Below are 26,877 nucleotides of genomic sequence, written 5' to 3' on the forward strand. Positions count from 1 at the left end.
AAAACGTCTATCCCTGGTTCCAGGAGGGACTCTACTGTCTCCTATCAGCCACCCTCAGTAAACATGTGCCCTGTCCCCACTGCTAGTTAAAAGCAACTCGAGTGTATGTCCCTTCCGCGACCCGGGGCGGGGGAAAAACCGTTCCCGGGGGGGCGGGGCCAAGCTCGTACGAGGCGTTCTCATCCGGGCATTCCCCAGATGCCGCAGCCGCCATCTTTGTTTTGTGCTGAAAGTCGCTCTTGACGCCCGCGGACAGCCGGGCGAGGGGAAGCGGCAAGATGGCGGCTCCCAGGGCGGAGGCGTGGAGAAGTGTTGAGGGGGCTCGCGGGGCTGGGCGCGCCTGCGCCTGACAGGGGCGCTGCCTGAACCCTAGCCGAGCGCGCAGCGACCCCAGTCCCTCGCCGCGAGGCAGTGCGGAGGCTTCTTTTAGGGGCGCGCCAAAGACGTACCCAAGCGAGGGCTGGAGGGGCAGTGACGTCACCCGACCCCGCCCCTCGCCCGACCGTCGCTGCCGCCATGTTTAGTTGTTACTTCTTCACACAAGATGGCGGCTCCCAGGGAGGAGGCATGAGCACCCTGCCGTTACCGCTCCTCATGCCGTACAGTTGCCACTTCGGGGCGTAACTCTGGCTCTTTGGAGCGGCTCCTGTGGGAAGGAGTTATAAGGCGGGAAGCGAGGATAGGACGTTTCCTTGAGTTTGGTTTGCAGTGGAAGAACTGACCCAAGAGGAAGAGAATAGGGGAGAAGGGGGAGCTAATCTCAAGATGGCGGCTCCCAGGGCGGCAGGCGCAGCCTGAGCAGCAGAGGCGGACTGAGGGGAGAGGTTTGAGACCTCACAAGCCGTACAGCGCAAGCCTCCGAACAGTCCCCGAGAACTCGAGTTCGTTCCACTGGCCTCCGGCGCACCTCTATTCCTTACGAGTGTCGAGACCGTTTCGGGAGCGTCGACGGCACTAAGTGCTGGGAGGGGAAGCGGGACGGTCTCAAGATGGCGGCTCCCACAATTGTGGTCTGAGCACCGGTGGGGCTGGGACAACCGCGGCGCTTGTGGCTCCTTTCCACCCGCCCCGGAAGCCGGCCAGTGCAGGGGACTTGGGGGGTGTGGGAACCGGGCCGGGGCTCCGCCATTTCCGGCGGGTGAGGGCTACGATTGAGGAAGGGAGGAGAGAGAGGCGGCTCAAGATGGCGGCTCCCAGGGTCTCCCGCTCCAGCTTGTGAGCAGGAGCGCCCGGACAAGTAGTCAGAGCGGCGAGACTCGACGGCCTCCAGCTTCTCTGGCCTAGGCTCTCGACAGTTTCGGGGTGCTCTTGAGGAGTCGGGGTGAGCGAGAAGGAGGGGAAGAGTCAAAGGGAAGGAGGATATTTAAGATGGCGGCCTCCATGGAGCCGTCCACCGCTGTGTGAGGAACTGCTTCTCTGTGAGAGCTGCCTTAGACGAAAGGGGGTGTGTGGGAGGTGTTGGGGGCTCCTTTCCCGCTTGGTGACTTTTTCCCCACCGTGCCCTTTCCTGGAACTATGGCTTCGGCCGTGTCGCCCGCCAACTCGCAAGCGGTGCTCCTGCAGCCCCGCTGGAAGCGAGTGGTGGGCTGGTCGGGTCCAGTGCCCCGACCCCGTCACGGCCACCGCGCCGTGGCTATCAAGGAGCTCATCGTGGTGTTCGGCGGCGGCAACGAGGGGATAGTGGATGAACTGCACGTGTACAACACGGGTGAGTGCAAAGCCCGCTGGGTCCTCGGATCTTTCCCTCCTTCCATCTCCTCTTCTCTCTCTCCATCTCTTCCCTCTTCCTTTCCTCCCTCTATTACTTTCCTCACCTGTCTCCTTCTTTCCTCACCTTCTCTCTCTCTCTCCCTCCTCTTATTCCTCCCTTTTCCTCCTCACTGATCTGCTTTCTTCTCCCTTCCCCGACCCTTTGCTCTGCCCTGCCTCTGCTCTTTTCCCTGATCTTACAGTCCCCGACTCTCCTGTTTTTGAGGGGGTTCTTTCATTATTGAAGAGGAACTGTCTAGTCCGGCTGGTGCGGGGGCGTCGCTAGCGGTGGTGACTTCAGACATACACCGTTACCCGGGCTGGCGGGCTGGCGGATGCGTCCCTTTGGCGCAGGCAGATTCCCACCCCCTCCTTCCCTCCCTCCCTTCTTCCTCCTGCGCCTGCTCATCTATTCATCGCTAGTGCTCATTCGGGAGATATGACAACTTCTAGGTTGCAGATGAGTTCTGTCTCGAGAAAAGGGGCAGAGTCGAGCAGCCCAATCCCGATTTCTGGGGGTTGTGCGCGTGGTGGGCAACCTTTCTCAGATAGTGCAGGAGCCTTGGGGAACCACAGGTCAGGCAGCAATGCCGCCGCCTCTTCTTGGCATTCACTTCTGCAAAGCTTCTTTTCACATTACTCGTTTTCTTGGTCCTCGGGTGTAGGAGATAAATTCTAGTGATCCCTCACCCGGATAGGTGGTCCCTTTCCCGACTCTTCTGTTCCCGAGAGCTTGAGGGGAGAGCTGCTTCCTACAAACCCAAGGCCCCATTTTTGGGATTGGATGGCAGACTGAACGCTGTGCTGCACCCGTCTTGGGGTATCACTGGCATGTGGCTGGCTCTCAGCCTTTCGCCAGGCGTCCTTGGTAGGTCTCTAGGACTTAGCAGCATCCTCCTGCAGCCCCCTTCCCTATGGTGGCCACTTGGCCTGGTTTGCACACCTAGTGCCTTATTCTGAGTGAGCTGTTGAATGGCTGCTGGCCCATAGCGCCTTGCCTTGTTTAGAAGGAGGGGCTGCTGTGTCTGTTCTGGTTGAGAGCCTGAGGGACTAGGACATGAACAGGGAAAAGCCCGCCTGCCCCCCCCGCCCCCCCCCCACCCACCCCCCCATCGACAGTAGTCTTTTAGGAAGCTCTCCTCTGCCGCAGCAGGGAGGTGTGTCTCCTTTGGACATGGCCAGGGGCCATCTGCCAGCTCTTTCCCTCTTGCCATCATATCTAGCAAAGTGCTTTTGCTCCAGATCTACTTTTCCGGGGCTCTGATGGTACCGGTATTGGGTCCTTGAGTCTGGGCACCTCCTCCAGTTTTGAGGTTGCTCTAGGGTGGAGAGCTGGCAGGCGGAGGGAGAAGTTGGTTGGAGTGGCAACGGTTGAAGGAGCTGGGTTCGTGGTTGGGTGCTTCCCCCCCCCACGCCCCCCCACGCCCGCCCCATCCCAGGCAGCGTGCAGTTTTTTCTGAGCCTTGCAGGTTGTTGCCCCCAACCGACCCAGTTGACTTTCAAAGGCTGGTGGGTTGCAGTGACCCTTTGCATTCCGGGTCTCAGCACCTGTTGCCTCTAGCAAGGCCAGGCTGGTTGGTGGCATCCTGTGCCAACTCAGACAGCTGCGATAGCAGCAATTAGCCCAGTAAGGTAAGGCTGAGGGGCATGGCTGTTTTTAGAGAGGCCATTGCCCTGAGCAGAACCTCAGCTCCTTGGACCGACTTTATTCTTGCAAGGCCTGGAGCAGGCTCCTTGGCAGGGAAATACCATTTTAGAAAGTAGGGCAGGGGCCTAATTAGCATCAGCTCCAAAGTCCACTTCTTCCTAGGGCCTCTGCATATTCCTTAGTTTGTTACAATGAACTGGTCGCTTTGGCCTTGATTTATTCCTAAACTGTAAGGATAGTCGTATAGTAGCAGATAGCCAACCCTCCAAAGGGCTGTAGCCCCAGTTCTTCCAGGGGAGCACTTTGGAAATTGCCCTAAACAACTGCTTAGGTGACTTCCCAGGAGAGCGACTAGCGACCCCACTCCCTGTTCATGAGTGTTTATGCTCCATCAAATGTGGTCAAATAACGGAACAGGGCTCTCTGGCCTTTCCTGTAGCTGCAAGGTTGTTCGTATGTTCTTTGAAGAGATGGGGCTTGGTGTTGCCCCTCTCCCACCAGTGGCGGCGCAGATGTTTGTCATCCTTAGCTGTTGCCTCCACAGCTGCTTTCCTGCTTATCTTTGTTTTGTTTTAAATGAGGTCAGGGCATATTGTCTTTAGGCCTCTTCTCTTGCACTTTACCTTCTGCAGGATGAGTGCTCAAAGAGCTGCTGATCCAGAAGCATTCCCTGTTTGTCACTAAGATTAAAGACTCCAGGGGGCCCATTCAGGGGGCGTGTGTGCGCCCTTGTACTTTGTGCTTGCACTTTGCTCCTTTGGTTAGCTCAACAATCTAGGGATGACTGGGGGTGGGGGGTGGTAAGAGTGTGAGAAAGTCCTTGTCCTGCTGCTGTTTCTGCAGTCACCATGGCACCTGTGGGACACTTGGCTGGTCTTTGGGAGGTCTTAGGGTGGCTACTGTCCTTGACCTCAGGGAATTTTATTTCAACCTAGCAAAGCGGATTACTCAGAGGACCTGGTGCTGTCAGGGTGGGGTGCGACCTGGTGAGGGGAGGGCAAAGCTGGTTGCCAAACCAGTCACCCAAGGCTAGTTGGCCTCAGTGGTTCTTTAAGGTCTGCCAACTGTTTCAACTGGAAGGAGTCTTGGAAAACATGTAGTAGAACTTCCTTGTTTTTGCACACGAGGAAATCAGGGTCCAGGAGGGGAAGTGACAGGTCCAGGGTCACCCCACCAGCTGGTTGTGGAGTCTGGCGGGTGAACAGACCTTTGTGGAGACTCTTACGTTGTTTCTTCTTTCAGTTAACAGGCAGAGGCCACCACCTGGGGAAAACCTCCCTGTTCTTTTGTTCCTGTGGCTAATTGGTTACTGAATTAAACTTGTTTCAAATCTGTTCCCCCGCTCCTTGCTCCTTCCGGGCCCTCTCTTCTCACATGGTTCTTGTAGTTACTTCCTGATTGGCCCTGTTAGTTTCATTTACCGGGAAGTCCTGTTCACCCTTTGAGGCCTGGCTACCTCTTCTGAGAAGCCCCCCACCCACCCACTAATAATTGCCCCTGCTCAGTGCAGACCTCTTTCCAGGCAGCTCTTCCCATCGCAGGAGGAGGGCACAACAGCCTCCCCGCTGGACTCGACTCCGAGTACTCGAGCTGTGTCCTCTGTGCCTCCCGGCACCCAGCACCGTGTCTGCCACACAGGAAGTGTCTCGGTGTGACAGAGGGAACAAAAAGGCAGCTGGTGCAGCTTGACCATCTACCTACCCACTGTGTTGGGATGGGTCTCTAGGTGGTGATGTGTAGAGGTTGACAGGGTGGCAGCAACTACAGACAGAGTTGGCACAGCATGGACGGGTGGGGGGCGGCTGATAAAACATAGAAGCTGGGGTTTTCGTCTTGTTGAGGAGAAAGAAGGTGGAGTCGTATTTCTGGGCAGCCCATGAAGGGTCCCAGGTGCAAGCAGCCCCCTTTCCTCAAATCCTGCTCCCAGCTGAGAGTGGTGACAAAACCAGAGCACATCAAGAATGAGGGACCCAGAGATTAGATTACACGACGCTCTCCACTAGATGAGCTAGGGATGCTATTAAGGGGTGACTACAAACAGCTGTCGTATTTAAGAGATAGTTGTTTGTGCCATCTCGGGGGTGGAACTGGGACTGTGGATGAAATGAAGAGAGACAGTTGGCAATTTCATACCAGAAACTGCATTGCCTGACAGAATGCTGCTGATGGGGGTGCAGAGGGCCTCTGCTCCTGCCTGGAGTGTTCTAGAATGAGATCAAGACCTCTTGAGTACCATAGAATGAGCTGGTAATTGTGAGCTCTTAGGACATCCCAGGTTACTTATAGCCTGGCAGCTGGGTCAGGGATCAGTGTGGCGGGAAAGCTGTGGGCTGGTTCCATTTGCCATGTTGTTTTGCCCCAGCTCTGAGTGATGGCCCCATAGCTGTGTGTGGCAGCCATAAGAGTACTCGGGTGAGCGAGGGTGGCCAGTGCTCCCTTGTGCTTGAGGAGCAGAGGTGGGCACCTAACGATCACTTTAAGTTGATGACGGGGTTCTTGTCTGTTTTGCTCTGTGACCTCAGGTAAGTCACTTCCCCTCCTGGGTTCTGTTCCTTTATCAGTTGAAGGACATTTGGCCGAGGCGATCTCAGAGGTTTCTGTCAGCTTTTATCCCACTGAGTTGGATGAGGTCCCTTTCAGGGACCATTACTTGCAGGGCGATTTGCCTGCAAGTGAAGCTACTGGCTTTTCTCGGTGTGTGTTTGCACCAGGAATGAGAACAAGGCAGCGGGGGCCTGGGGCCTGGGTGCGTGCGCATGGCAGGCAGTACAACATTGCATTTGTACTAGGAAAATGGCAGAGGAGGGGAGAGGAGGATTGCCGCTAGGCATCTCAAAGTCCCTGTGACTCAGCTGAACTACAGAGGGGGGACGGACAGCTTCTTCCAAACCAACCTGTGCAGTTGGGTAGTGGGCAGTGACAGAAAGGGCTCTGACCATCTCTGGAGGTGCGCTGGTGGTTGTGGACAAGGGCAGGCCTTTTGGGTGAAGTGCATGTTGGGCCTTGGGGGTGATAACATAGGATTTGGGTTACCCAGCATATACAGAAGAGGGATCTGGGTCAATGACCAATTGCATGTTTGGTGGAAGGTCAGGCAAGAAGTTGTGAGCAGCCCGGGCCTCCCAAGGCCCTCCCCACAGGACTAGCCTTAACCCCCAACTCAGGTCCCAGGAAGTGCTACGTTTACAGCCAAATCCCAACCCTTTGCTTGCTGGTGTTGACCAAAACAGATTAAAGGGCATGGAAACAAGCACAGCGAGTCTGAGCCCCCATTCGATTTTTGGAAAGAGTGTGGCATATCATCTACAGGACAGTCCTTTAAGTAACATGTGATGAAAGGGACTCCTCAAAAGAGAGGAGGACGTTTGCCCCATTACTTTTCCAGGAAGCCCTGGCACCTCTGGTACGAGGGGAGTTGAATGGACTCAGAAGAGAGGGCGAGTCATGAGCGTCACAGAAGGCTGGACCACCAGGCTTGCTGCCTGGCTTCTCATGCACCCTCTTCCTTAGTGGCTTCCCCTGGAGGTGATGGGCTCTGGGGAAGCTTCTGTGGCTCTGGCAGAGACTGAGGCTGCCACAGAAGCTCAAGTTACTGCTGCTACCTCTGGTGTTTGAGGGTGTTCTGGAGGGGTGTGGTGATGGCATAGGGAGAAGGTGGCTGTGGACCATCACCTAGGAGACACCAGCAGAGACTGTTCTTATGTGTCCTCGCTACCCCTGCCCCCGACCAGCAGGCCAGGCTGTCTTGATTGGCTTCCTTCAGGTGCCCTGAACCTGCAAGGAGAAAGGACACCAGCCAGTGCCAATCACTCTTTCAGCCACTTAAAGCTGCAGCCATAGGCCCCCAGAAGGAGGAGCATGGGGCCACTGAGAGAGTATTTGGGTGTTAGAAGTTGCTTTGTGAAGATCCATCCAGCAGTAGGTGAAGGGAGTCAGTGGCCATGTCTCAGAAGCTGATGAATTACCTTGGTCAGTAGTGACTCCCGGCTTATTAAGGCAAACTTGATGAGAAACGGGGTGCTTGCAGGCTGTTTTGAGGTAGCCTCTGAGATCAAGGGCTTTTGAAGATGGCTGAGAGAGAGGACTGACAGTTGAATGCTCAAAGGAGAAAGTCCCCATATCCTTGGGGATAGAGTCACTGTGTCAGCCCCTCCTTTCTTGAGCCATATTTTGAATTTGTCTGTTTGTTGTTTGTTTGTTTGGAGAGGGGATAGGAGGGACAAAGGGAGAGAAACATCTATGTACAAGAGACAAATCCATAGGTTGCCTCTTGCGTGAACCTTTGGTTTGTAGGCCAGTGCTCATTCCACTGAGCCACACCAGCCAGGGCTTGGGCCGCATTTTGTCAGGTGGATCTGGGGAGTAAGAGGTGTGGGGACTCTGGTTCTAGGAGTTTCCAAATTGTTCTGACTTCTGCTTCCTTTTGTTTGCCAGCTACCAACCAGTGGTTCATCCCAGCTGTGAGAGGGGACATCCCCCCTGGGTGTGCAGCCTATGGCTTTGTGTGTGACGGGACTCGCCTGCTGGTGTTTGGTGGAATGGTAGAGTATGGGAAATACAGCAATGACCTCTACGAGCTCCAGGTAACAGCCCCTGGTGTGCTTCTTACAGTTGTGGCTGGGGGGGTGGGATAGAGGTGGTGAGGTGGGGAATGAGTTGAAGGAGCTGCTCAGGCGGCTGGCCAGCTCCTCCCTACGTGACAAACAGCCAGGGCCCAGAAGACGGGCTCACCCCTGATTTAACCACCCAGTCTTGACTTTGCAGGCAAGTCGGTGGGAATGGAAGAGACTCAAAGCAAAGACGCCCAAAAATGGGCCCCCTCCATGTCCTCGGCTTGGGCACAGCTTCTCCCTCGTGGGCAATAAATGCTACCTGTTCGGAGGTTTGGCCAATGACAGCGAGGACCCCAAGAACAACATTCCGAGGTGAGGCTGTGTCCTCTTCATGTGGAATCCCACGCACCAACTGACCGACCCGCCCACCATTGCCAAATCCCTTTCCTTTGTGAAAAAACAAGTGGCACTAGATGCCCTGTGGGAGCTTTTTGGCTCTGAGGTCTCTAACCCTGAGGAGCGGACGTCGGGAAAGACAGGCCAGGAGGTCCAAACCTTCTTTGCTTTGGGCCGGTTCTACTCCTTGGACTCAGTTTAGAGCCAGCGATTTCTGAGGTTGCTGCTGCCTGAAGGGGTAGTGATGGTTTTTATTTTTAGAGAGAGGGGAAGGGAGAGAGAGAGGGAGGGAAACATCAGTCACTTGCCTCTCACACGTACCCAGCTGGGGACCTGGCCCGAAACCCAGGCGTGTGTGCTGACTGGGAATTGAACCAGCGACCTTTTGGTTTGTGGGACGATGCCCAACGCACTGAGCCACACTGGTCAGGGCAGTGATGGTTATTTTTATTTTCCGAGACTGGTGACCAAGGGCCTTCCTAAAGTCTGGAAGTAATACCAAGCTGGAGGCCCTGATATAATAATGCCCAGCTTTGTGCAAGGCAGCTCAGCACGCCCTGTCCTGCTGCTCCTCTTGGACTCATGGTCATCCTTGGTAGCTTTTAGCAGCCCCTCCCTGGGAGCGAGGGTAGAAGAAGAAGTTGTTCATGTGACCATAGCCCCCCTTTGTGTCCCAGGGAATCCACAGTTCACCCACAGAAGCTGGTGAGCCCTCTGGCACCTGCAGTTGGGGCTAGCCATAACTGACCTTTTGTTTCCAGGTACCTGAATGACTTATACATCCTGGAATTACGGCCAGGCTCCGGAGTGGTGGCCTGGGACATCCCTATCACTTATGGCGTCTTGCCACCACCACGGGAGTCACACACTGCCGTAGTCTATACTGAGAAAGACAACAAGAAGTCCAAGCTGGTGATCTACGGAGGGATGAGCGGCTGCCGGCTGGGGGACCTCTGGACCCTGGATATTGGTAAGATGTGGGAGCTGCTTCTCTGGTGGCCTCAGGGCAAAGCTAGTCTGCTGGGTAGCCGGCATAGGGTGGTTGGGGTGGTGCTCACAGGGAGGAGTCCTGCTTGGTTCTCTGTCACGGGAAAGTGAGGGAGATACCCTGTTTGGGGCAGTCATCTTTGCCCTGAGCTTGTGGCATTGCTTTTAAGAAAAGTTGGTCTGCCAGCTTATAGGAGAACAGGGAGAACAAACCTTTCTAAAATTGAATTGTCAAGCCCTAGCTGCTGTGGCTCAGTGGACTGAGTGCTGGCCTGCAAACCAAAATGTTGCTGGTTCAATTCCCGGTCAGGGCACATGTCTGGAATGCAGGCCAGGTCCCCCACGGGGGGTGTGTGAGAGGCAACTGGTCGGTGTTTCTCTCTTTTCCCTCCCTTCCCATCCTTCTAAAAAATAAGTAAATAAAACCTTAAAAAGGGGGGGATAAATTAAAAAATGTAAAATGAAAACGAGTTGTCCAGATTAGGTGGCATTGGTCAGTGCCTGCCGATTCATCGGTGGTCAGGCTGTACCAGGAGTTGTGCGTCCTGGTCTGTTGAAGTCAAATGGGATCTTGAGCCCATGAAACTTCTGGGGGCTACTTGGGCTGGTAACCAGTAGGGTGTCGGGAATGGTAGAAAAAAGTATGGATTTTTGACCAGAAGAAGGCTGAGGAGAGAAGGCGGCTGACAACATATCTTTGAAGAGTGGATTAGGTCATTGTGGGTACTCAAAAGAAATAGGTTTTTGTGAGTGGAATTCCCAGCAGCACAATGCTTTCCCACACTCGGTTTGTAGACAGCAGAGGTGGTGTGTATGTGAGTGCATTTTGTGAAGAGTCGGACCCAGAGTGACATGTCTCACGCTCCCTGCTCCTACCCCAACCCCGAGAGCAGTGCCGGCACATAGCAGGTCTTTGAAGAGACGTTAATTGCCAAGATTGTGAACATAGCTTGAGAAATACCAGGACCTGACCCACCGGCCTCCCGCTGGCATAGGGAGGTCAGGCATGGAATTCTTGGACTGCATTGGCACCTACCTTCCAGAACGTTTTCCGAGGCCAGAGAACTTCCTCTGGGTCAGAGGGCATGTTTCCGATCACTTGTGGCTAACTCCTTTCTCCATTGCTCTGCACAGAGACTCTGACGTGGAATAAGCCCAGTCTCAGTGGAGTAGCACCTCTTCCTCGAAGTCTCCACTCGGCCACAACCATAGGCAACAAGTGAGTAGTTAGCCATTGCTTTGCTCTTCTTAGCCCTCTCCCTGCCCACTGTCACCCCTGCCCCAAAAGGTTCTCAGTTGTGTTCCAGTAATTCTGAGGAGGCCTCTTTTTGGCTGGACTGATATTCAGCAGCCCTTTGTTTTCATTACGACCCTAGGGGATAGAGGACAAACTCAGGGTAGAGGGGCACAGACCATTCTAGATTCTCTACGTGTAAGCAGCTGGGTGTCTTTGTCAATACCAAGGTCCCAAAGTGAATGTGAGGATGATGGGGACTGAGACAAGCTTTCGATAAGCTAAATAGTGGTTCCATATAGTGGAGGTGACACAGTTCTTGTGAGGGCTGAGCCACCAAGCAGAAGAGGGCAACATCGAGAGCTTCGTGCACCCAAGGGAACTCTCCTGGGGAGAGCTAGAGGACCGAGTGTGTTTAGAACTTTCTGGATGGAAGAGGTGGCCTCTAGTTTGGCACCTCCTCTACAATCATCTCCTACTCTTCCCTCCCTCGTCCCAGAATGTACGTGTTTGGTGGATGGGTGCCTCTCGTCATGGATGACGTCAAAGTGGCCACACACGAGAAGGAGTGGAAGTGTACCAACACACTGGCTTGTCTCAACCTGGGTATGGCCTCCTCGGGCTTGGAGTGGCCTATGGAGGGCTGTGAAGGTTGGCCCTTCTTGGTCCCGAGAGCTGTGTGGGGTGTGCAGGGAGCAGAGCTTCTAAGGCCCGTGGCTCCGGAATTCATGAGAAGTAGCCACTGGGCGGAGTGTTCGCAGAGACCCTCCTCTTCATTTGATGAGTAGGCTCTTGCACAAGGTCTGACATACAGAAGCACGTAAGCCTGTGGGTGCAGAGCCTCCCCCCGCCTCCCATTCTGCTTCTCAGAGGCAGCCGCTTTGGTAGTTTCTCGTCCCCCTTGCATGGACTTCTCTGTAAATACAAGTATTGCCTAAAGGTTCCTGTAGAAACAAAATGGGAGCCTGCTCTACGCAGAGCTGCACCTGGCCTTTTCCATTTCTTCTATCTTGGAGACCATCCCATCCCTACATGCCAAACGGCCTCGATTCTTTTGAATTGCTATCTTGGTGCTGAAACCTGCACAGACACTCCTGCATGAGTATCCTTGCGTCGTTGGCACCCATGTGCCAAGCGTATTTGAAGGGTGACAACCTCAAGATAGAATTGTTGCCGAGCTGCCCTGCATGGTGGCTGTGCCTGAGTAGACACCCCTAGCAGTGCCAGCACAGTAACTGTCAAACCTTTTGCTCTTCACCAAACCCAGTAAGTGATTATTAAGTCTTCCCATGGCCAGCCCCATACCCCCTGCTCACCTGGAGCCGTGGCTGCAACAGGCACTGAAATCAAACTGCCAGCATCTTATGGGTTACGTTTGTACCTCTCTTATTTCGAGTGCAGTACTTCGTTTTTTTTAGATCTGTTGCCTTTTTCATAACTTGCCCGCCTCTTTCTATAAGATCTGTGTAGTTTGATGGGCAAGAGGTGAAACATGCATTTCAAATAGTTTTCCCAGATTGTAGTTCAGGGTTTAGCATTTTCTTGGGTTTTTTTTTTTCTAACTTACTGATCTTTGATGACTTCCTGGTTTTAATTCTCCATCCCTGACAGCAAAAGGCCAAAGGGCTAGTAGGAGTTTTGGGATCCTTTGGCCCCTTGCTGACCTCCACCTCCTGCTTTCCCCAGATACCATGGCCTGGGAGACCATCTTGATGGACACACTGGAGGACAATATTCCCCGGGCCCGAGCTGGCCACTGTGCTGTAGCAATCAATACCCGCCTCTACATTTGGAGTGGGCGTGATGGCTACCGAAAGGCCTGGAACAACCAGGTCTGCTGCAAGGACCTGTGGTACCTAGAAACAGGTAAGGCCAACTGCAGGCGGCAGCCTTAGGGCCCTCCGCGGTGCAGCTGAGCCTGAAGGCATAGCCTTCTCTCACGCTCACCCTTGAAATCTCTATTTCCTCCTCACTGACTGCTCTCTTACAGAAAAGCCACCGCCTCCAGCCCGGGTACAGCTGGTACGAGCCAACACCAACTCCCTGGAGGTGAGCTGGGGGGCAGTGGCAACCGCCGACAGTTACCTTCTGCAGCTCCAGAAATATGACATTCCTGCCACGGCTGCTACTGCCACTTCCCCCACACCCAATCCAGTCCCGTCTGTGCCTACCAACCCTCCCAAGAGCCCTGCCCCTGCAGCAGCCGCACCTGCTGTGCAGCCACTGACCCAAGTAGGCATCACACTCCTGCCCCAGGCTGCCGCCACGCCCCCGACCACCACCACCATCCAGGTGTTGCCGCCAGTGCCTGGAAGCTCGATTTCTGTGCCCGCTGCAGCCAGGACTCAAGGTGAGCTGGGGCCCAGGCACCAGGCCCACCGGGAGAGCGCATCCCTGAGTAAGGGCTGCTAAGCAGCAAGCCTGGCAGTCATTAGTGCAGGCTTGTTAGAGTGCTAGTGGTGGGGGGGCAAACTCAGTCCCTCCTGTGGAGACTGTCACCACAGGGCATTTGGAAGGGCCAGACAGGAAGCACCGGCGGTTCATGTCTAAATGCTGAAGGGTCCAACAGAGGCACTGCGGGGTGGGGGGGCGCCTCTGCTCATGGCCACCCCGCTCTTTTCAGGTGTCCCTGCTGTTCTCAAAGTGACTGGTCCTCAGGCTACAACAGGAACCCCGTTGGTCACCATGCGACCTGCTAGCCAGGCTGGGAAAGCCCCTGTCACGGTGACCTCCCTTCCTGCAGGCGTTCGAATGGTTGTGCCTTCGCAGAGCGCTCAGGGCACGGTGAGGAGCCACTTGGAGATTGGGTGGGGTGGGGTGGGACTTGCCAGTGATTGGTGGTGCCCTGACTGAGTTAGCATCCCACCCAGCTGCAGCACCAGGGCCTGTCTCAGCAGTAGAGCACTGATGAGGTGACCTTTCGTTGCCAGGTTAATAAGAATGAACAAGTTAACGCCTCAGAAGGACCTTTTTGCCATCTGATCCCAAAGGCCTTTTTTTTTCCTTTCCTTTTTTTTTTAAATTTTATTTAATTTTAAAGAAAAGGGAAGGGAGGGGGAGAGAAACATTGACCCGCTGCCTCTCACGCACTGGGGGACTGGTGGCATGGCCCACAACCCAGGCATGTGCCCGCACCTAGAATTGAACCAGCAACCTTTCGATTAGCAGGCCAGCAGCGCTCAATCCACTGAGTCACACAGGCCAGGGCCCAAGGGCCTTTAAAATTTTTTAAACACAAGATTTTTACAAAATTTCTATTTATTGATTTGAGGGACAGATCAATTTGTTTTCTACTTCATTGATGCATTCATTGGTTGATTCTTGTATGTGCCCTGACTGGGGATCAAACCCACAACCTTGGTGTATTGGGATGATGCTCTAACCAGCTGAGGTACCTAGTCAGGCCTCTGAAGGCCTTTTAAATGTGAACTTTCTTATTCTGAAGCCTGAGGGGAGAATCTGAAGGTGGGGAGGATGGTTGACCCAGGCCCATGAAGAGGGAGCCACCTCTGACTGGTCTTTAGAAAAGATTCAGAGCTGCTGACAAACTCCTGCCTTGGGTCCACTGTGCCTGCTCAGTGGTAGAGTCCAGGTTTGGGGCCAGAAGAATTGAGATGCTCCTGTGAGGAGCCCTGGGCGGGAAGGAAGCTCCCTGGTGAAGTCTGTGGATCCAGTCCTCTGGTTCACGCTCCCTGTGAACACCACAGGTGATCGGCAGCAACCCACAGATGAGTGGGATGGCTGCGTTGGCCGCTGCAGCCGCTGCCACCCAGAAGATCCCTCCTTCCTCGGCGCCCACAGTGCTGAGTGTCCCAGCAGGCACCACGATTGTCAAAACTGTGGCTGTGACACCTGGCACTACCACCCTCCCTGCCACTGTGAAGGTGGCCTCCTCGCCAGTCATGGTGAGCATCCCGCGGGCCTGGTTCTGAGCCAATAGCCTTGGGGCTAGGGGCTTCTGGGCAGTAAGTATAATCTGACAGTGATCGCTTCTCCAGGGCTTCAGACCAACCCAAGAGGCTGTTGGTCTATGATTGGTGCTTGCATTGGGCTCTGGAATAACCTTTTACCCTTAGGAGTGTCACAGCCTTAGGCTAGACCTGGGGTTGGGTTGTTCAGTCAACCAAACCAAGCTTTTCAGTCTGGCAAGGGGAAAGGGGAAGAGTTGGAGAAGAGTGAGCCGACCTGTAGGCCTGCCGGGACCTCCCAGATAGAGTCTCCAGTCCTCGGTTCTAACCATCGCTTGTCTTTCTCCCCCCACCCAGGTGAGCAACCCGGCCACTCGTATGCTGAAAACTGCAGCCGCCCAGGTGGGGACATCCGTCTCCTCCGCTGCCAACACATCCACTCGCCCCATCATCACAGTGCACAAGTCTGGGACTGTGACTGTGGCCCAGCAGGCCCAGGTGGTGACCACAGTTGTGGGTGGGGTCACCAAGACCATCACTCTGGTGAAGAGCCCCATCTCTGTCCCAGGGGGCAGTGCTCTGGTGAGTAACGGGTGCCACTCTGCTGCACATGACAGCTGCCAGGCTCTGTCACTGCGCTGAGCCCAAGCCAGGAGAGCCCCAGCCCAGGCCGTACCCTGGGTTGGTTTCCAGATAACTCCCTGCTCCATTCTCTGCTTTTTAGATTTCCAATCTGGGCAAAGTGATGTCAGTGGTCCAGACCAAACCAGTTCAGACTTCAGCGGTCACAGGCCAGGCATCTACGGGCCCGGTGACTCAGATCATCCAGGTGAGCTTGTGGGTCCCAGACTCTGCAAGTCAAGTGAGTAGAACTTGCATCCCTACCTAGAGAAGATCCCTTGAAACACACGTTGTGTAGAAAGTCCTGCTGCTCGGTCTTGTCAACCATGATCTTCAGAATAGTCCCAGTGCTGTTTGGGCTGCGGTGGAGAATAGTCAGACCAGTTGCCATCAGACTTGGTTTCCATCCTGGCAGCGATGCCGGTCCGCCTTGCCCTCCTCCACCTATTTTCCCTTGCAGACCAAAGGGCCCCTGCCAGCCGGGACCATCCTGAAGCTGGTGACCTCAGCAGATGGCAAGCCCACCACCATCATCACCACCACGCAGGCCAGTGGGGCTGGGAGTAAGCCCACCATCCTGGGCATCAGCAGCGTGTCCCCCAGTACCACCAAGCCTGGCACAACCACCATCATCAAGACCATCCCCATGTCAGCCATAATCACGCAGGCGGGCGCCACAGGTAGTGGTTTCCCCTAGTGGGTGGGAACCAAACTGTTAGGAGCCTAGTGCCAGACAGGCATAGAGGCCAGGGTCTGGCATGCTTTTGGTTTCTATTTGGTTTTTCCCCTCTTCTCCACCCTTTCCTTGCCTTTTGTTTACGGTTCGTAGGGAGGTGGCAGAGAGCGGCTTTAATTGGCACTTAATCTTTTTAAGTGAGGGCCATCAGGAGTAACTGCAGGACATGGGATGTGGGAGCTCATGCCAGTGGGGCTTCGGGAGCCCAGCCTGAAGCCAAGCTACCCCTTCTCTGCCCTGTCTAGGTGTGACCAGCAGTCCTGGCATCAAGTCCCCCATCACCATTATTACCACGAAGGTTATGACTTCGGGAACTGGAGCTCCCGCAAAAATCATCACTGCTGTCCCCAAGATTGCCACTGGCCATGGGCAGCAAGGCGTGACCCAGGTGAGGCGTGCCTGACCCTCTTTTCACCCCGTTGTCCAGTCCAGTATCTGAGCAGGCCACATGTGTCCTGAGGGTCCTGGGAAGGGGGCATCATGGGGTCTGGCCAACCTGTGAGTGACATTGGTCACGGTTTCCACTGTATTCTAGGTGGTACTAAAGGGGGCCCCCGGACAGCCGGGCACCATCCTACGCACTGTGCCCATGGGGGGTGTCCGCCTGGTCAACCCTGTCACTGTTTCTGCTGTCAAGCCAGCAGTCACCACATTGGTCGTGAAGGGCACCACGGGTATGTAGCTGTTGCTAATATTCTTTCTGGGTCTTCCTCCAATGGGACGGTTGAGGGAGGGTGCAGGTGCTCTCTCCAGAGCTTTCAGTTCCTGCTGGGAGCACTCTAGAATTCCTAGTGCCCCCAGCGCTGTCCGGGGAGGGAAAATGCCGGGAAAGAGGTACCAGCAGCAGCAGGCCTCATCTGGATCCTGCCTCTCCCTGCCTTTAGGCGTCACAACCCTAGGCACGATGACAGGCACCGTTTCCACCAGCCTTGCTGGAGCTGGGGGCCACAGTACCAGCGCCTCTCTGGCCACACCCATCACCACCTTGGGCACCATCGCCACCCTCTCAAGCCAGGTGATCAACCCCACTGCCATCACTGTGTCGGCTGCTCAGACCACACTGACAGCGGCCAGTGGTCTCACCACCCCCACCATCACCATGCAGGTAAGGTGGGCGGGAGTGCGTGGGGGTTGTGGGGGCACGTCATGGAGAGTGTGGGAGCCGCAGCCTGAGGTGTCCGGTCTCCCATCGCTCTGCTACCGTGTGTGCCCCGTGTAGCACCGATGGGATGTGTTTTCTCTTGCAGAATCATAATTACTTGTTTTTAAAGATTTGATTTACTTACTTTCAGAGAGAGGGGGAAAGGAGGGAGAAAGAGAGGGAGAGAAACCAGTGTGTGAGAGAAACATCCACCAGTTGCCTCTCACACGTGCTCCAACCAGGGACCTGGCCTGCAACCCAGGTGTGTGCCCTGATCAGGAATCGAACCAGTGACCTTTTGTTTTGCAGGATGCTCAACCAACTGAGCCATGCCGGTCAGGGCCAGAATCATAATTCTTGATTACTAATCATCTGTCGTTGAGACACGTTTCAGTCATTTACTGTTTTTGAACATCAGCTTCTTCCTTTTTGTAATACAGACAATGTGATCATTTATCTTAATGTACACGCAGCGTTTTCTTTCCTCGTATAGCTTAAGCTGAATTCCTGGAATTAGTGAAGCGTCTGTTGCTGGCCTTTGTGTGGTGCAGGGTTCCTTTCCTAACCAGGGCTGGCCCCACCCAGGCCCTGTGGCCCTTGGGGCAAAGCAGCGCCTCTTCTTTGGTCCCTGAGCAAAGTCAGTGTCTTGGGATCAGAGGGTGGGCAGGAGCCAGGTCTATGGTCTCAGCTGCTCTGGGTGACACTGTAGGACATAGCAAAGGACAAACAGATGGGAAGTTGTGGCACTAACACTTCTTTCTGGTGTCTTTCCAGCCTGTCTCCCAGCCTACCCAAGTGACTCTGATCACAGCACCCAGTGGGGTTGAGGCCCAGCCCGTACATGACCTCCCGGTGTCCATTCTGGCCTCACCTACTACAGAACAGCCCACCGCCACTGTCACCATTGCTGACTCTGGCCAGGGTGATGTGCAGCCCGGCACTGTGACGCTGGTGTGCTCCAACCCACCGTGCGAGACCCATGAGACGGGCACCACCAACACAGCCACTACCACCGTCGTGGCTAACCTTGGAGGGCACTCGCAGCCAAACCAAATGCAGTTTGTCTGTGACAGGCAGGAGGTAGCCACTTCTCTTGTGACCACAGCGGTAGGGCAGCAGAATGGCAGTGTGGTGCGCGTCTGCTCCAACCCTCCGTGTGAGACCCATGAGACAGGCACCACCAATACGGCCACCACTGCCACCTCCAACATGGCCGGGCAGCATGGTTGCTCCAACCCGCCCTGTGAGACCCACGAGACGGGCACCACCAGCACCGCCACCACTGCCATGTCAAGCATCGGTGCCAGCCAGCAGCGAGACACCCGGCATACCTGTGTGGCCACCACCACCCCTGCTGTGGTTCGGGTCAGTGCGGCTGCTGGGGCACCGGAGGGAGCCCTTGGTTCCGTCAAGTCTTCATGCCAGACTCGCCAGACCAGTGCGACCAGCACCACCATGACTGTGATGGCCAGCGGGGCCCTGTGCTCAGACAGCCCACTTCTTGGGCACAGCCTGGCACTGGAGGCCGAAGGCCACGGCACTGCTTTTGCTCAGTTGGCCTCTACGAGCGGCCAAGTTAGGCCCAGTGGCCCCGGCAGCAAGGACAGCCCTGTAGCCGATCTGGGTCAGTTGGCGTCCGTGGAGTACCAGCTGGAGGCACACCACACCCACACAACCAACACCCCCACCACAGCCCTCGCCACAATGTATACTGGGGAGCCTGGCGAGGTGCAGGGGATCCCCATACTTGCATATGAGAGCTCACCGAGCTCTGCTGCGACTGTGACAGCCCTGGAGGCCCTGCTGTGCCCCTCGGCCACCGTGACCCAAGTCTGCTCTAATCCACCGTGTGAGACCCACGAGACGGGCACCACCAACACAGCCACTACCTCGAATGCGTGCAACGCCCAGCAAGTCTGCTCCAATCCACCCTGCGAGACCCATGAGACGGGCACCACCCATACACCCACCACCGCTACTTCTGGTGGTGGTGCGGGCCATCCTGAGGGGGGACAGCAGGCCCCTGCTAGCCGCCCCTGTGAGACCCACCAGACCACTTCCACTGGCACCACCATGTCGGTCAGCGTGGGTGCCCTGCTCCCTGACAGCACCCCCTCCCTCAGGACCCTGGAGTCCGGGCTAGAGGGGGCAGCACCGCCCACCATTGCTCCCCAGACCAGTGCTTCATTGCTGGCTCCTTTCCCAACACAGAGGGTGTGCTCCAATCCCCCCTGTGAGACACACGAGACAGGCACCACGCACACGGCCACCACCGTCACCTCCAACATGAGCTCAAATCAAGGTGAGTGTGGCCACCAGCCTGGCATCTGTGGTCTCCTGGAACCCAAAGTTCAAAGGGTGAGGGAAGTGGTGGCTAAAAGATCTATCTAGCTAGTGCCCAGCAGATTCTGTGGGGCTCGGTTGACCTGCAGGGTAGGGGTGGCCCTCCTGGCAACTTCGTCCTCTAGTGGCAAAGCTGGGCAGAGGCCCTGGGGCTCTTATCCAGCCTCACCCCTAGGCCCCTGCCGGTCGAATGACTATCTCCCTGCTTTGCTTCCCCACAGATCCCCCACCAGCTGCCAGTGACCAAGGAGAAGTGGAGACCACCCAGGGCGAGAGTGTGAACATCACCAGCTCCAGTGCCATTATGACAACTGTGTCCTCCACGCTGACACGGGCTGTGACTACTGTGACACAGTCCACACCAGTCCCTGGCCCCTCTGTGCCGGTAAGAGGCTGAGAGGGATCCTGCTTCCCATTGTGCCTTTGGCCCATGCTGTTCTGGAGTCCGACACTGGGTGTCACTCTTGTACCAGGCACAGTGTTGCTCCTGGTCCCTTTTCCAGACTGTGAAAGAGCAGCTTCCTGCCAGGATTGGGCAAGAGGCAGGAACCCCCAGTCCCGTGGCTTGCTCTTTCATTGTAGCCCGTAAGAGTGGCAAGGCGGTTATCCGAGTGCCCCTTTCTGACTAGACGAAGAAGCTTCTCTGAGGATGGGTTAAAATTGGTCAGCAGTTCTCAAAGGTCTTTTCCTCTTGCCGCACCCCTGCTGCTTGGTGACCCGATGGCCCCCTCCCCGTTTAGTAGGGTTATGTTGGTGCATTGAGAATGGGAACCCAGGTCCACAAGGAAAGATGGAGGCTACCTGGTTCTGGCCTCTCTTTCCTCCCCTCTGACAGGGGCTTCTCTCCCTTTCTAGAAGATCTCATCAGTGACTGAGACTACCCCAGGGGCTCTGACCACCGAAGTCCCCATCCCGGCCACGATAACAGTGACCATAGCCAACACAGAAACTTCTGACATGCCCTTCTCTGCTGTTGACATCCTGCAGCCCCCAGAGGAGCTCCAGGCCTCCCCAGGGCCTCGCCAGCAGCTGCCGCCGCAGCAACTCCTGCAGCCCGCCTCCACACCCCTGATGGGGGAGTCCACCGAGGTCCTGTCAGCCTCGCAGACCTCTGAGCTCCAGGCCGCTGTGGATCTGAGCAGTACAGGGGACCCATCCTCAGGCCAGGAGCCTGCCAACTCAGCCATGGTGGCCACTGTGGTGGTCCAGCCACCTCCACCCACACAGTCTGAAGTAGACCAGTTGTCACTTCCCCAAGAGCTGATGGCCGAGGCCCAGGCAGGCACTACCACCCTCATGGTAACAGGGCTCACCCCTGAGGAGCTGGCAGTGACTGCTGCGGCTGAAGCGGCTGCCCAGGCCGCAGCCACGGAGGAAGCCCAGGCCCTGGCCATCCAGGCTGTGCTCCAGGCCGCACAGCAGGCTGTCATGGGTAGGTGCAGGGGATGAGTAGCTCACCACACTGAGGGGAAGGCCGGACAAGTACCCCAAAGGGAAGGCGATGGGCCCCTCGGGAGGAGTGAGGAAACAGGGTTGTGGAGCCTCCCTGTTGGTGAGCGGCCAGGAGAAGGGGAGGCCTATTCCCTGCCATGTGGCATGGGTCCGATGTGATAGATGATGAGCGCAGGGGCTGGGCTGGGCTGGGCACCCAGGAAGGGGGCGGGACCCCTTGGTTGGGAAAGGGCAGGGTAGAGGTAAGCCAAGAAATAAGGTTGGTGGGACAGGCTTTCCGGGTGTGTGTTCCTTGGCACTGCCCGTAGTGCTCGGTGGGATCCTGGAGGTGACGTTGGGGAGCCAGGCCTAGGCTCTCCCTGGCTGGGGTCCCTTTTGAGTAGTAGTTTTCTTCGTCCTGGAGCAGGCAGTGGGGAGCCCATGGACACATCCGAGGCGGCGGGAGCCGTGACACAAGCGGAGCTGGGCCACCTGTCAGCTGAGGGCCAGGAGGGCCAGGCCACCACCATCCCCATCGTACTGACGCAGCAAGAGCTGGCCGCCCTGGTGCAGCAGCAGCAACAGCTGCAGGAGGCACAGGCCCAGCAGCAGCACCACCACCTCCCCACGGAGGCCCTGGCTCCTGCCGACAGCCTCAATGACCCGACCATTGAAAGCAACTGCCTCAGCGAGCTGGCCGGGGCTGTCCCCAGCACTGTGGCCCTGCTGCCCTCCACAGCCACTGAGAGTAAGCAGAGCCCAGCCTGGCCACATGCCCCATTTCCTGTAGCGTTGTCCTCAGGGAACTCAGTTGACTGGGGAGAGGCTTAGTGGGTATCTGGGCCTCTCCATGCACAGATGGGGTGTGGCTTGGTCCGAGGCAAGGGCTCCTGCACGGAAGCCACGTGTCTCAGATCTTTCCCACTGACTCCTTTCCTCCCAGGCCTGGCTCCCTCCAACACATTTGTGGCCCCCCAGCCGGTCGTGGGATCCAGTCCCGCTAAGCTGCAGGCTGCTGCTACCCTGACCGAGGTGGCTAATGGCATTGAGTCCTTGGGCGTGGTGAGTCTGGTCTGATGGGGCTTCTGGGGTCCCTGCCTCTGGGCCCTGAAGGCTGAGGGCCTGATCTCTTCTCTTCTGTCTTCCAGAAGCCAGACCTACCACCCCCACCCAGTAAAGCTCCAGTGAAGAAAGAGAATCAGTGGTTTGATGTGGGGGTTATTAAGGGCACTAATGTAATGGTGACACACTATTTCCTGCCACCAGATGATTCTGTCTCATCTGATGTAAGTGTCCCCAGGAGTTGATGTCTTCAGGTGGGTGGAGCCTGGCCATGAGGCCCATACAAAGGCTCAAGGAAACTTCTGAAGCTCCCCAGGGACGCCCTCCACCTCAGGGCGAGCCCCAGGATGGCCACGTGCAGAGCTTTCCCCAGCACGCCCTCTGCCTGCTCCCCTTGAAGCAGTGAAGATACTTGGTCCTCCTCTTGTTGTGAGGATACTCCCTCCTCCCCTCCCCTCTCCCATGTGGACCTCCATGGTCCCCAGGTTGGAAAAAAGGTTCTGCCTGCCCCAGTCAGGTTTATGTTAACTTTTCTTCTCTCCCTCTTCCTCCTGTTTCCGGCCTTTTTACCCAGGACGACTCGGGCACTGTTCCAGACTATAACCAGCTGAAGAAGCATGAACTGCAGCCCGGCACAGCCTATAAGTTTCGTGTTGCTGGGATCAATGCCTGTGGCCGGGGGCCCTTCAGTGAGATCTCAGCCTTTAAGACGTGTCTGCCTGGTTTCCCAGGAGCCCCCTGTGCCATTAAAATCAGCAAAGTGAGTCTTCTTGCAGAGTTGCCCTTGGTCCCCGGCTGGTCCCCTCCCCAGCTAGAGCAGAGCAGGCCACAGTGGAGTTCACACTGTGCTGGGCGGGGGGTGACTCAGGAGGGGCCACAAGATGTGGGTAGAGTCGGTGAGGTCTGGGTGAAACTTCCACTCCTCGCACTGTCACCAGTTGCTGGGCTGACAAGGGCAAGTCCCTGCTGTCCCCTGGCCTCATTCTTCCCCTCTAATAGGGCAGCTGATGTCAGTGAGTATCTATTGCATGTCATGTTCAATGTGTTTTTTTATCTAATTCTTAGACTATCCTGAGGAGGTCTGGGGCTTGTTAGCTCCACTTTCTCAAAGAGGAAACTGAGGCACCAAGAGGCTGACAAATCATTAGGTGTCAGATTGGGTATAGGAAGGCTGTATTTTGTGTCCCTATTCATTTTATTTTGCCATTACATACACAATGCTTGCCCCCCAGATGGAGGCAGATGAGGCCATCTCTCCAGAGCTCCTTGAACTCTGCTGTGAAATAAGTCTGTTGTGTTAGGAGTAGTGGTGAAGTACGAGCGGTCAGGTCTGGAAGTTGCGGAGTGGTTTCAGCACAGGCAGGGTGGGGTAAAGTCACAAAGGCTGAAGATAGCACAACTCAATCTTGCCATCTTGCTCCTAGAGTCCAGATGGTGCTCACCTCACTTGGGAACCGCCCTCTGTGACCTCCGGCAAGATCGTTGAGTACTCTGTGTACCTGGCTATCCAGAGCTCACAGGCCGGCGGCGAGGCCAAGAGCTCGGCCCCGGCCCAGCTGGCCTTCATGCGGGTGTACTGCGGGCCCAGCCCCTCCTGCCTCGTGCAGTCCTCCAGTCTCTCCAATGCTCACATCGACTATACAACCAAACCCGCCATCATCTTCCGCATCGCCGCCCGCAACGAGAAGGGCTATGGCCCAGCCACCCAAGTGAGGTGGTTGCAAGGTATGTGTCATTCACACGGCTGCTTGGGCAGCCTCTGGGGAGGGGAGGTTGGTGAGTGGAAGCCCCTGGCAAGCATCACGTGGGTAGGGAGATCCAGCTCCAAGTTGGACTTTGGGCCTTTACCGTCTTGCGGAGGGGGGAATGGCCTAGGGTACCGAGGAGGTGTCTTGTGGGGTGTGCACCGTGCTTCATCTGAGGGTGCAGGGAAAGTTTCCCAGGGGCATTTGAAGGGAGACGGTATAGAAAGGACTAGAGGAGCCTGAAGTAGGGGGCGTGGGGTGAGGCTGGAGCCCAGTGGACAAGGGGCAGGGTGGGGGTGGAGGCCCCAGGCTGCCCTGTTAAGTTACGAGCTAGTTCCCACCAGGCTGACCAAGGAGACAATGAGGGCCTCTAAACTGAGTCCAGGGCCACCCCGAAGGGTGGCATACTGGCGGCCAGGACCATGGGGAGCGCACCCACCGGAGGGGCCGTCACATTCAGCTGGTCGTGCAGCAGGGCTGGGAGGCTGTGGGTGAAGGGGTGGGTACGGCTGTGTTCTCGGCCTGGGGATGGCTGTGTGGCTGAAGTTATGTGACCCACCTTGCTGTGTCACTCAGTTCTTTCTTTTTCCTTTTAGAAACCAGTAAAGACACCCCTGGCACCAAGCCAGCCAACAAGCGGCCCATGTCCTCTCCGGAAATGTAAGTAGGAATCTCCTTTTGGGAACCTTCTGGGACTGAGGGTGGATGGCTCCTGGGAAGAAGGAATAGTGGGAATAGTAGGGGACTCCACTTCCTGAATGATTTGGGGGGGGCTTAATTGGGTGTGCACCTCCACTGGGTACCAGCCAGAAACCTACAGCAGGTCTGCAGTGTTAGTGTTGTCAGGGGCCACGCTAACACTTTCCCTTTTCCTTCCACTTTCCCAGGAAAACCGCTCCAAAGAAATCTAAGGCAGATGGTCAGTGAGAGGCAGCTGCTTTGCACCTGGATTCCTCTCCCGACCCCCACCCCTGCTTCAGGAACATCGCCTGCCAGGGCCCTACCTGTCCATCCCACCCACCTGGCACTCACACCCTTTCAAGCTACTGGCCACCATTCATTCTCTCTCCTTTCTTGTCTGTTTATAAAATAATCTCAAGAAAGCACATTTTACCATTGCTGTTGGGTGGAAGCAGAGGCAGGTCTGGAAGAGCAGTGAGCAGATGAGAGTAGTGCGCCTGCCCCCTGAGTCCAGAGGCCCTGAAGGAGAGACACAGGTCTTAGAGCAAAGATGCAAAAGAAGTAGAGGCACGCACCTCCACATCCTGCTAGCTTCTTGCTGTTTATCACCCTTGGCTCCAGAGGGCAGTCAGAGCTGTAGTTGAGGGGACACTTAAGCCAGGGAAAGGCCACCCCTCAATCCCCCTCCCCTGCTCTGCTCCTAGAAGCAAGAGAGGCTTTGTGGGGCACCCTGTGCTGGGTGTGTCTGATTTTATTTTCTTCCCTTTGCTTTTCCTGCCACTTACTAGCCCACCCTCAACTCACCCATCCTCTCTCTCGTGATCCCACCGGAAGTTTATATTTTCTCAGAGGCCTTCTTATCTACTCCAACTCCTCTCCCTTTCTGTCTTCTTTCCCATTTAAAACAAGAGAAGAAAAAGGGGGAGAAAGGGGGTCCCATGGTGGCCTGAACAGTGTTCTGTGAAAATCTGGCTCCCAGTGGGGTTTACAGAAGCCCCCTCCCCCAAGCCTGGCTTCCGCTCCCCGGGTCAGGGCTTAGGGGCCACATCACCAACTGCTGCATTTGTTGTATTTTTTTAGGTTGAAATTGAAGTTAACATTTTTATTGTAATTTTAGCCTTAGCGTGTGGGGTTTTGTCCCTTTTTTGTTAGCCATGTACAGAATGTGTATCTTTTTTTTTCTTCTTCTTCTTCTTTTTTTCTTTTTCTTTTTTTTTTTTATTCTCTCCTTGGCTAAGCCTTGGCAGGGATCTTTTTGGAGGAAAAGCTGGAGGCAGCCAGGGCAGGAGAGGCATGGATGGATCCCCTTGTGGACCTGGTGTTTGCTGCCCAGCTCACTTTCTTCTCGTTGGCCTCTGCCTGTCCCTGGGCCTCTGGGACAAAGGAGGGGTAAGCTGTCAAACTTTACTCCCCACGGGCAAATGTTCCACATCTCACCACAGGATTGAGCTGAAAGTCTGAGAGCCCAAAGTCAAGTTTCTGAGAACAGCCCAGAAACGGTGGGTCCTCCTGGTCCCGGTTCACAGTACTCACCACCCCCCACCCCCAGGTTCCTTCCTTGGCATACATAGCTGGCTTAGAGTATCCGACACTTCAATCGCAGCTTCCTGCAGCCACCCCCTCTGCAGGCAAAGTTGGAAGGAAAAGGTGAGGTGGGGGCATGAAGGGGACGTTTTTCAGAGGTAGTCTGAGGCTGAGTGTATGGCTTCACCCAGGAGGGAGCCTGGGGGTGCCGGAGGCTAACAGCACCGCCTCCCTGGTCTATGAATGTGCAGCAGCGTCCTCCAGCTGTGCGGTCCTAGGATCAGACTTGGGGCTCTGCTTTTGAAGTGGCTAATAAGCCACTTTCTGCCCCACACCTAAGCTTTAGGCAAGGAGCAAGGCTTATAAGCAGGTCACACAAGATTGAAAATGAGTGACCCATCTTCCCAGACACCCTTCTCCAAGTCTGCCCTGGAGACCAGCTGTGGCTTCACCACCACCACCACCACTTGGCTCCTTCTGGGGCCTCTGATTTGTTGTATTATAGTATATTTCGCTGTGGAAAATGTCATGTTTAGTCACCTTGGAGCCCACTCGCCTGGTCCCATTGTTTCCCTGTTCCTTGTCCCAAGCACCCTTTAATTTCTCTTATTTCTGAGAACAGTACACCCGTTCATCTATTGTAGAGTAACCCCTGTGACTCAATATTACCATAGTGCAATGTCGTTTTGTGCTATTTTGAACAATTAAAAGACTTTTTTTGAAATAACCACCTGTCGTCTCTCACTGTGTCTGGAACTGCCATGGGTGGGGGCTGGGTGTGGAGAGCTGGGACCGCCACGCCTACCAAATCCCCAGGGACCCTCTTGCAGGACCTGTCTCTGGAAAAGATTCTACTTTCCAATTGCCTCCCAAGTTTTAAGGTTCCATCACAGCCCGTGACCTTGAATGGGACCTAGTGGTTGCAGCAGAAGGCCCCACAGCAGCGACTGCAGGGCTCCCTAGGTAGTTACCACCAGCTCCCCTGCCAGAGAACAGGGTACTGGGGCAAAGGGTTGCCAGGTCACCAGCTGGGGAGGGCTTAACTAGAGCTTCCATCAGGACTCAAGACCCAAGGAAGCCCCCAGAATATCAACTCCCAGGTCACTCACCCATGGGGT

The 26,877-nt window shown here is 55.7% G+C and overlaps 1 protein-coding gene across 9 annotated transcripts; it reads left to right on the forward strand.

Annotated features, from left to right (window-relative positions):
* Positions 1–275: 275 nt before the first annotated feature.
* Positions 276–26,487, forward strand: HCFC1 (host cell factor C1). Of its 9 annotated transcripts, none has more exons than XM_053667959.1 (27): positions 276–1,708; positions 7,832–7,980; positions 8,162–8,322; positions 9,108–9,316; positions 10,468–10,552; positions 11,067–11,173; positions 12,254–12,433; positions 12,558–12,917; positions 13,191–13,351; positions 14,275–14,472; positions 14,833–15,057; positions 15,200–15,304; positions 15,557–15,776; positions 16,078–16,220; positions 16,368–16,506; positions 16,717–16,937; positions 17,125–17,235; positions 17,748–19,275; positions 19,538–19,701; positions 20,172–20,748; positions 21,172–21,495; positions 21,691–21,809; positions 21,896–22,033; positions 22,384–22,569; positions 23,234–23,534; positions 24,151–24,214; positions 24,442–26,487. In XM_053667959.1, exons 1-27 carry the CDS (start codon positions 1,516–1,518, stop codon positions 24,479–24,481), a joined length of 6,408 nt encoding a protein of 2,135 aa, XP_053523934.1. In that variant the 5' UTR covers positions 276–1,515; the 3' UTR covers positions 24,482–26,487. The 9 variants fall into 9 exon arrangements, with proteins under 9 accessions (XP_053523934.1, XP_053523956.1, XP_053523942.1 ...); XM_053667981.1 differs by having other exon boundaries at positions 21,691–21,779; XM_053667967.1 differs by having other exon boundaries at positions 21,175–21,495.
* The last annotated feature ends 390 nt before the right edge of the window (positions 26,488–26,877 follow it).

The sequence above is a fragment of the Artibeus jamaicensis genome, unplaced genomic scaffold (genome assembly GCF_021234435.1).
Source record: "Artibeus jamaicensis isolate MK-2021 breed Jamaican fruit bat unplaced genomic scaffold, CSHL_Jam_final contig_1417, whole genome shotgun sequence".
Lineage (NCBI taxonomy): Eukaryota > Metazoa > Chordata > Mammalia > Chiroptera > Phyllostomidae > Artibeus > Artibeus jamaicensis.

Excerpts from the sequence above, each read along its gene's own strand:
- HCFC1 (XM_053667959.1), top strand. The coding sequence starts at position 1,516 with ATGGCTTCGGCCGTGTCGCCCGCCAACTCGCAAGCGGTGCTCCTGCAG. Across the intron at positions 8,323-9,107 it reads CCCAAGAACAACATTCCGAG|GTACCTGAATGACTTATACA; the intron begins GTGAGGCTGTGT and ends TTTTGTTTCCAG. Across the intron at positions 14,473-14,832 it reads TGGCCTCCTCGCCAGTCATG|GTGAGCAACCCGGCCACTCG; the intron begins GTGAGCATCCCG and ends CCCCCCACCCAG.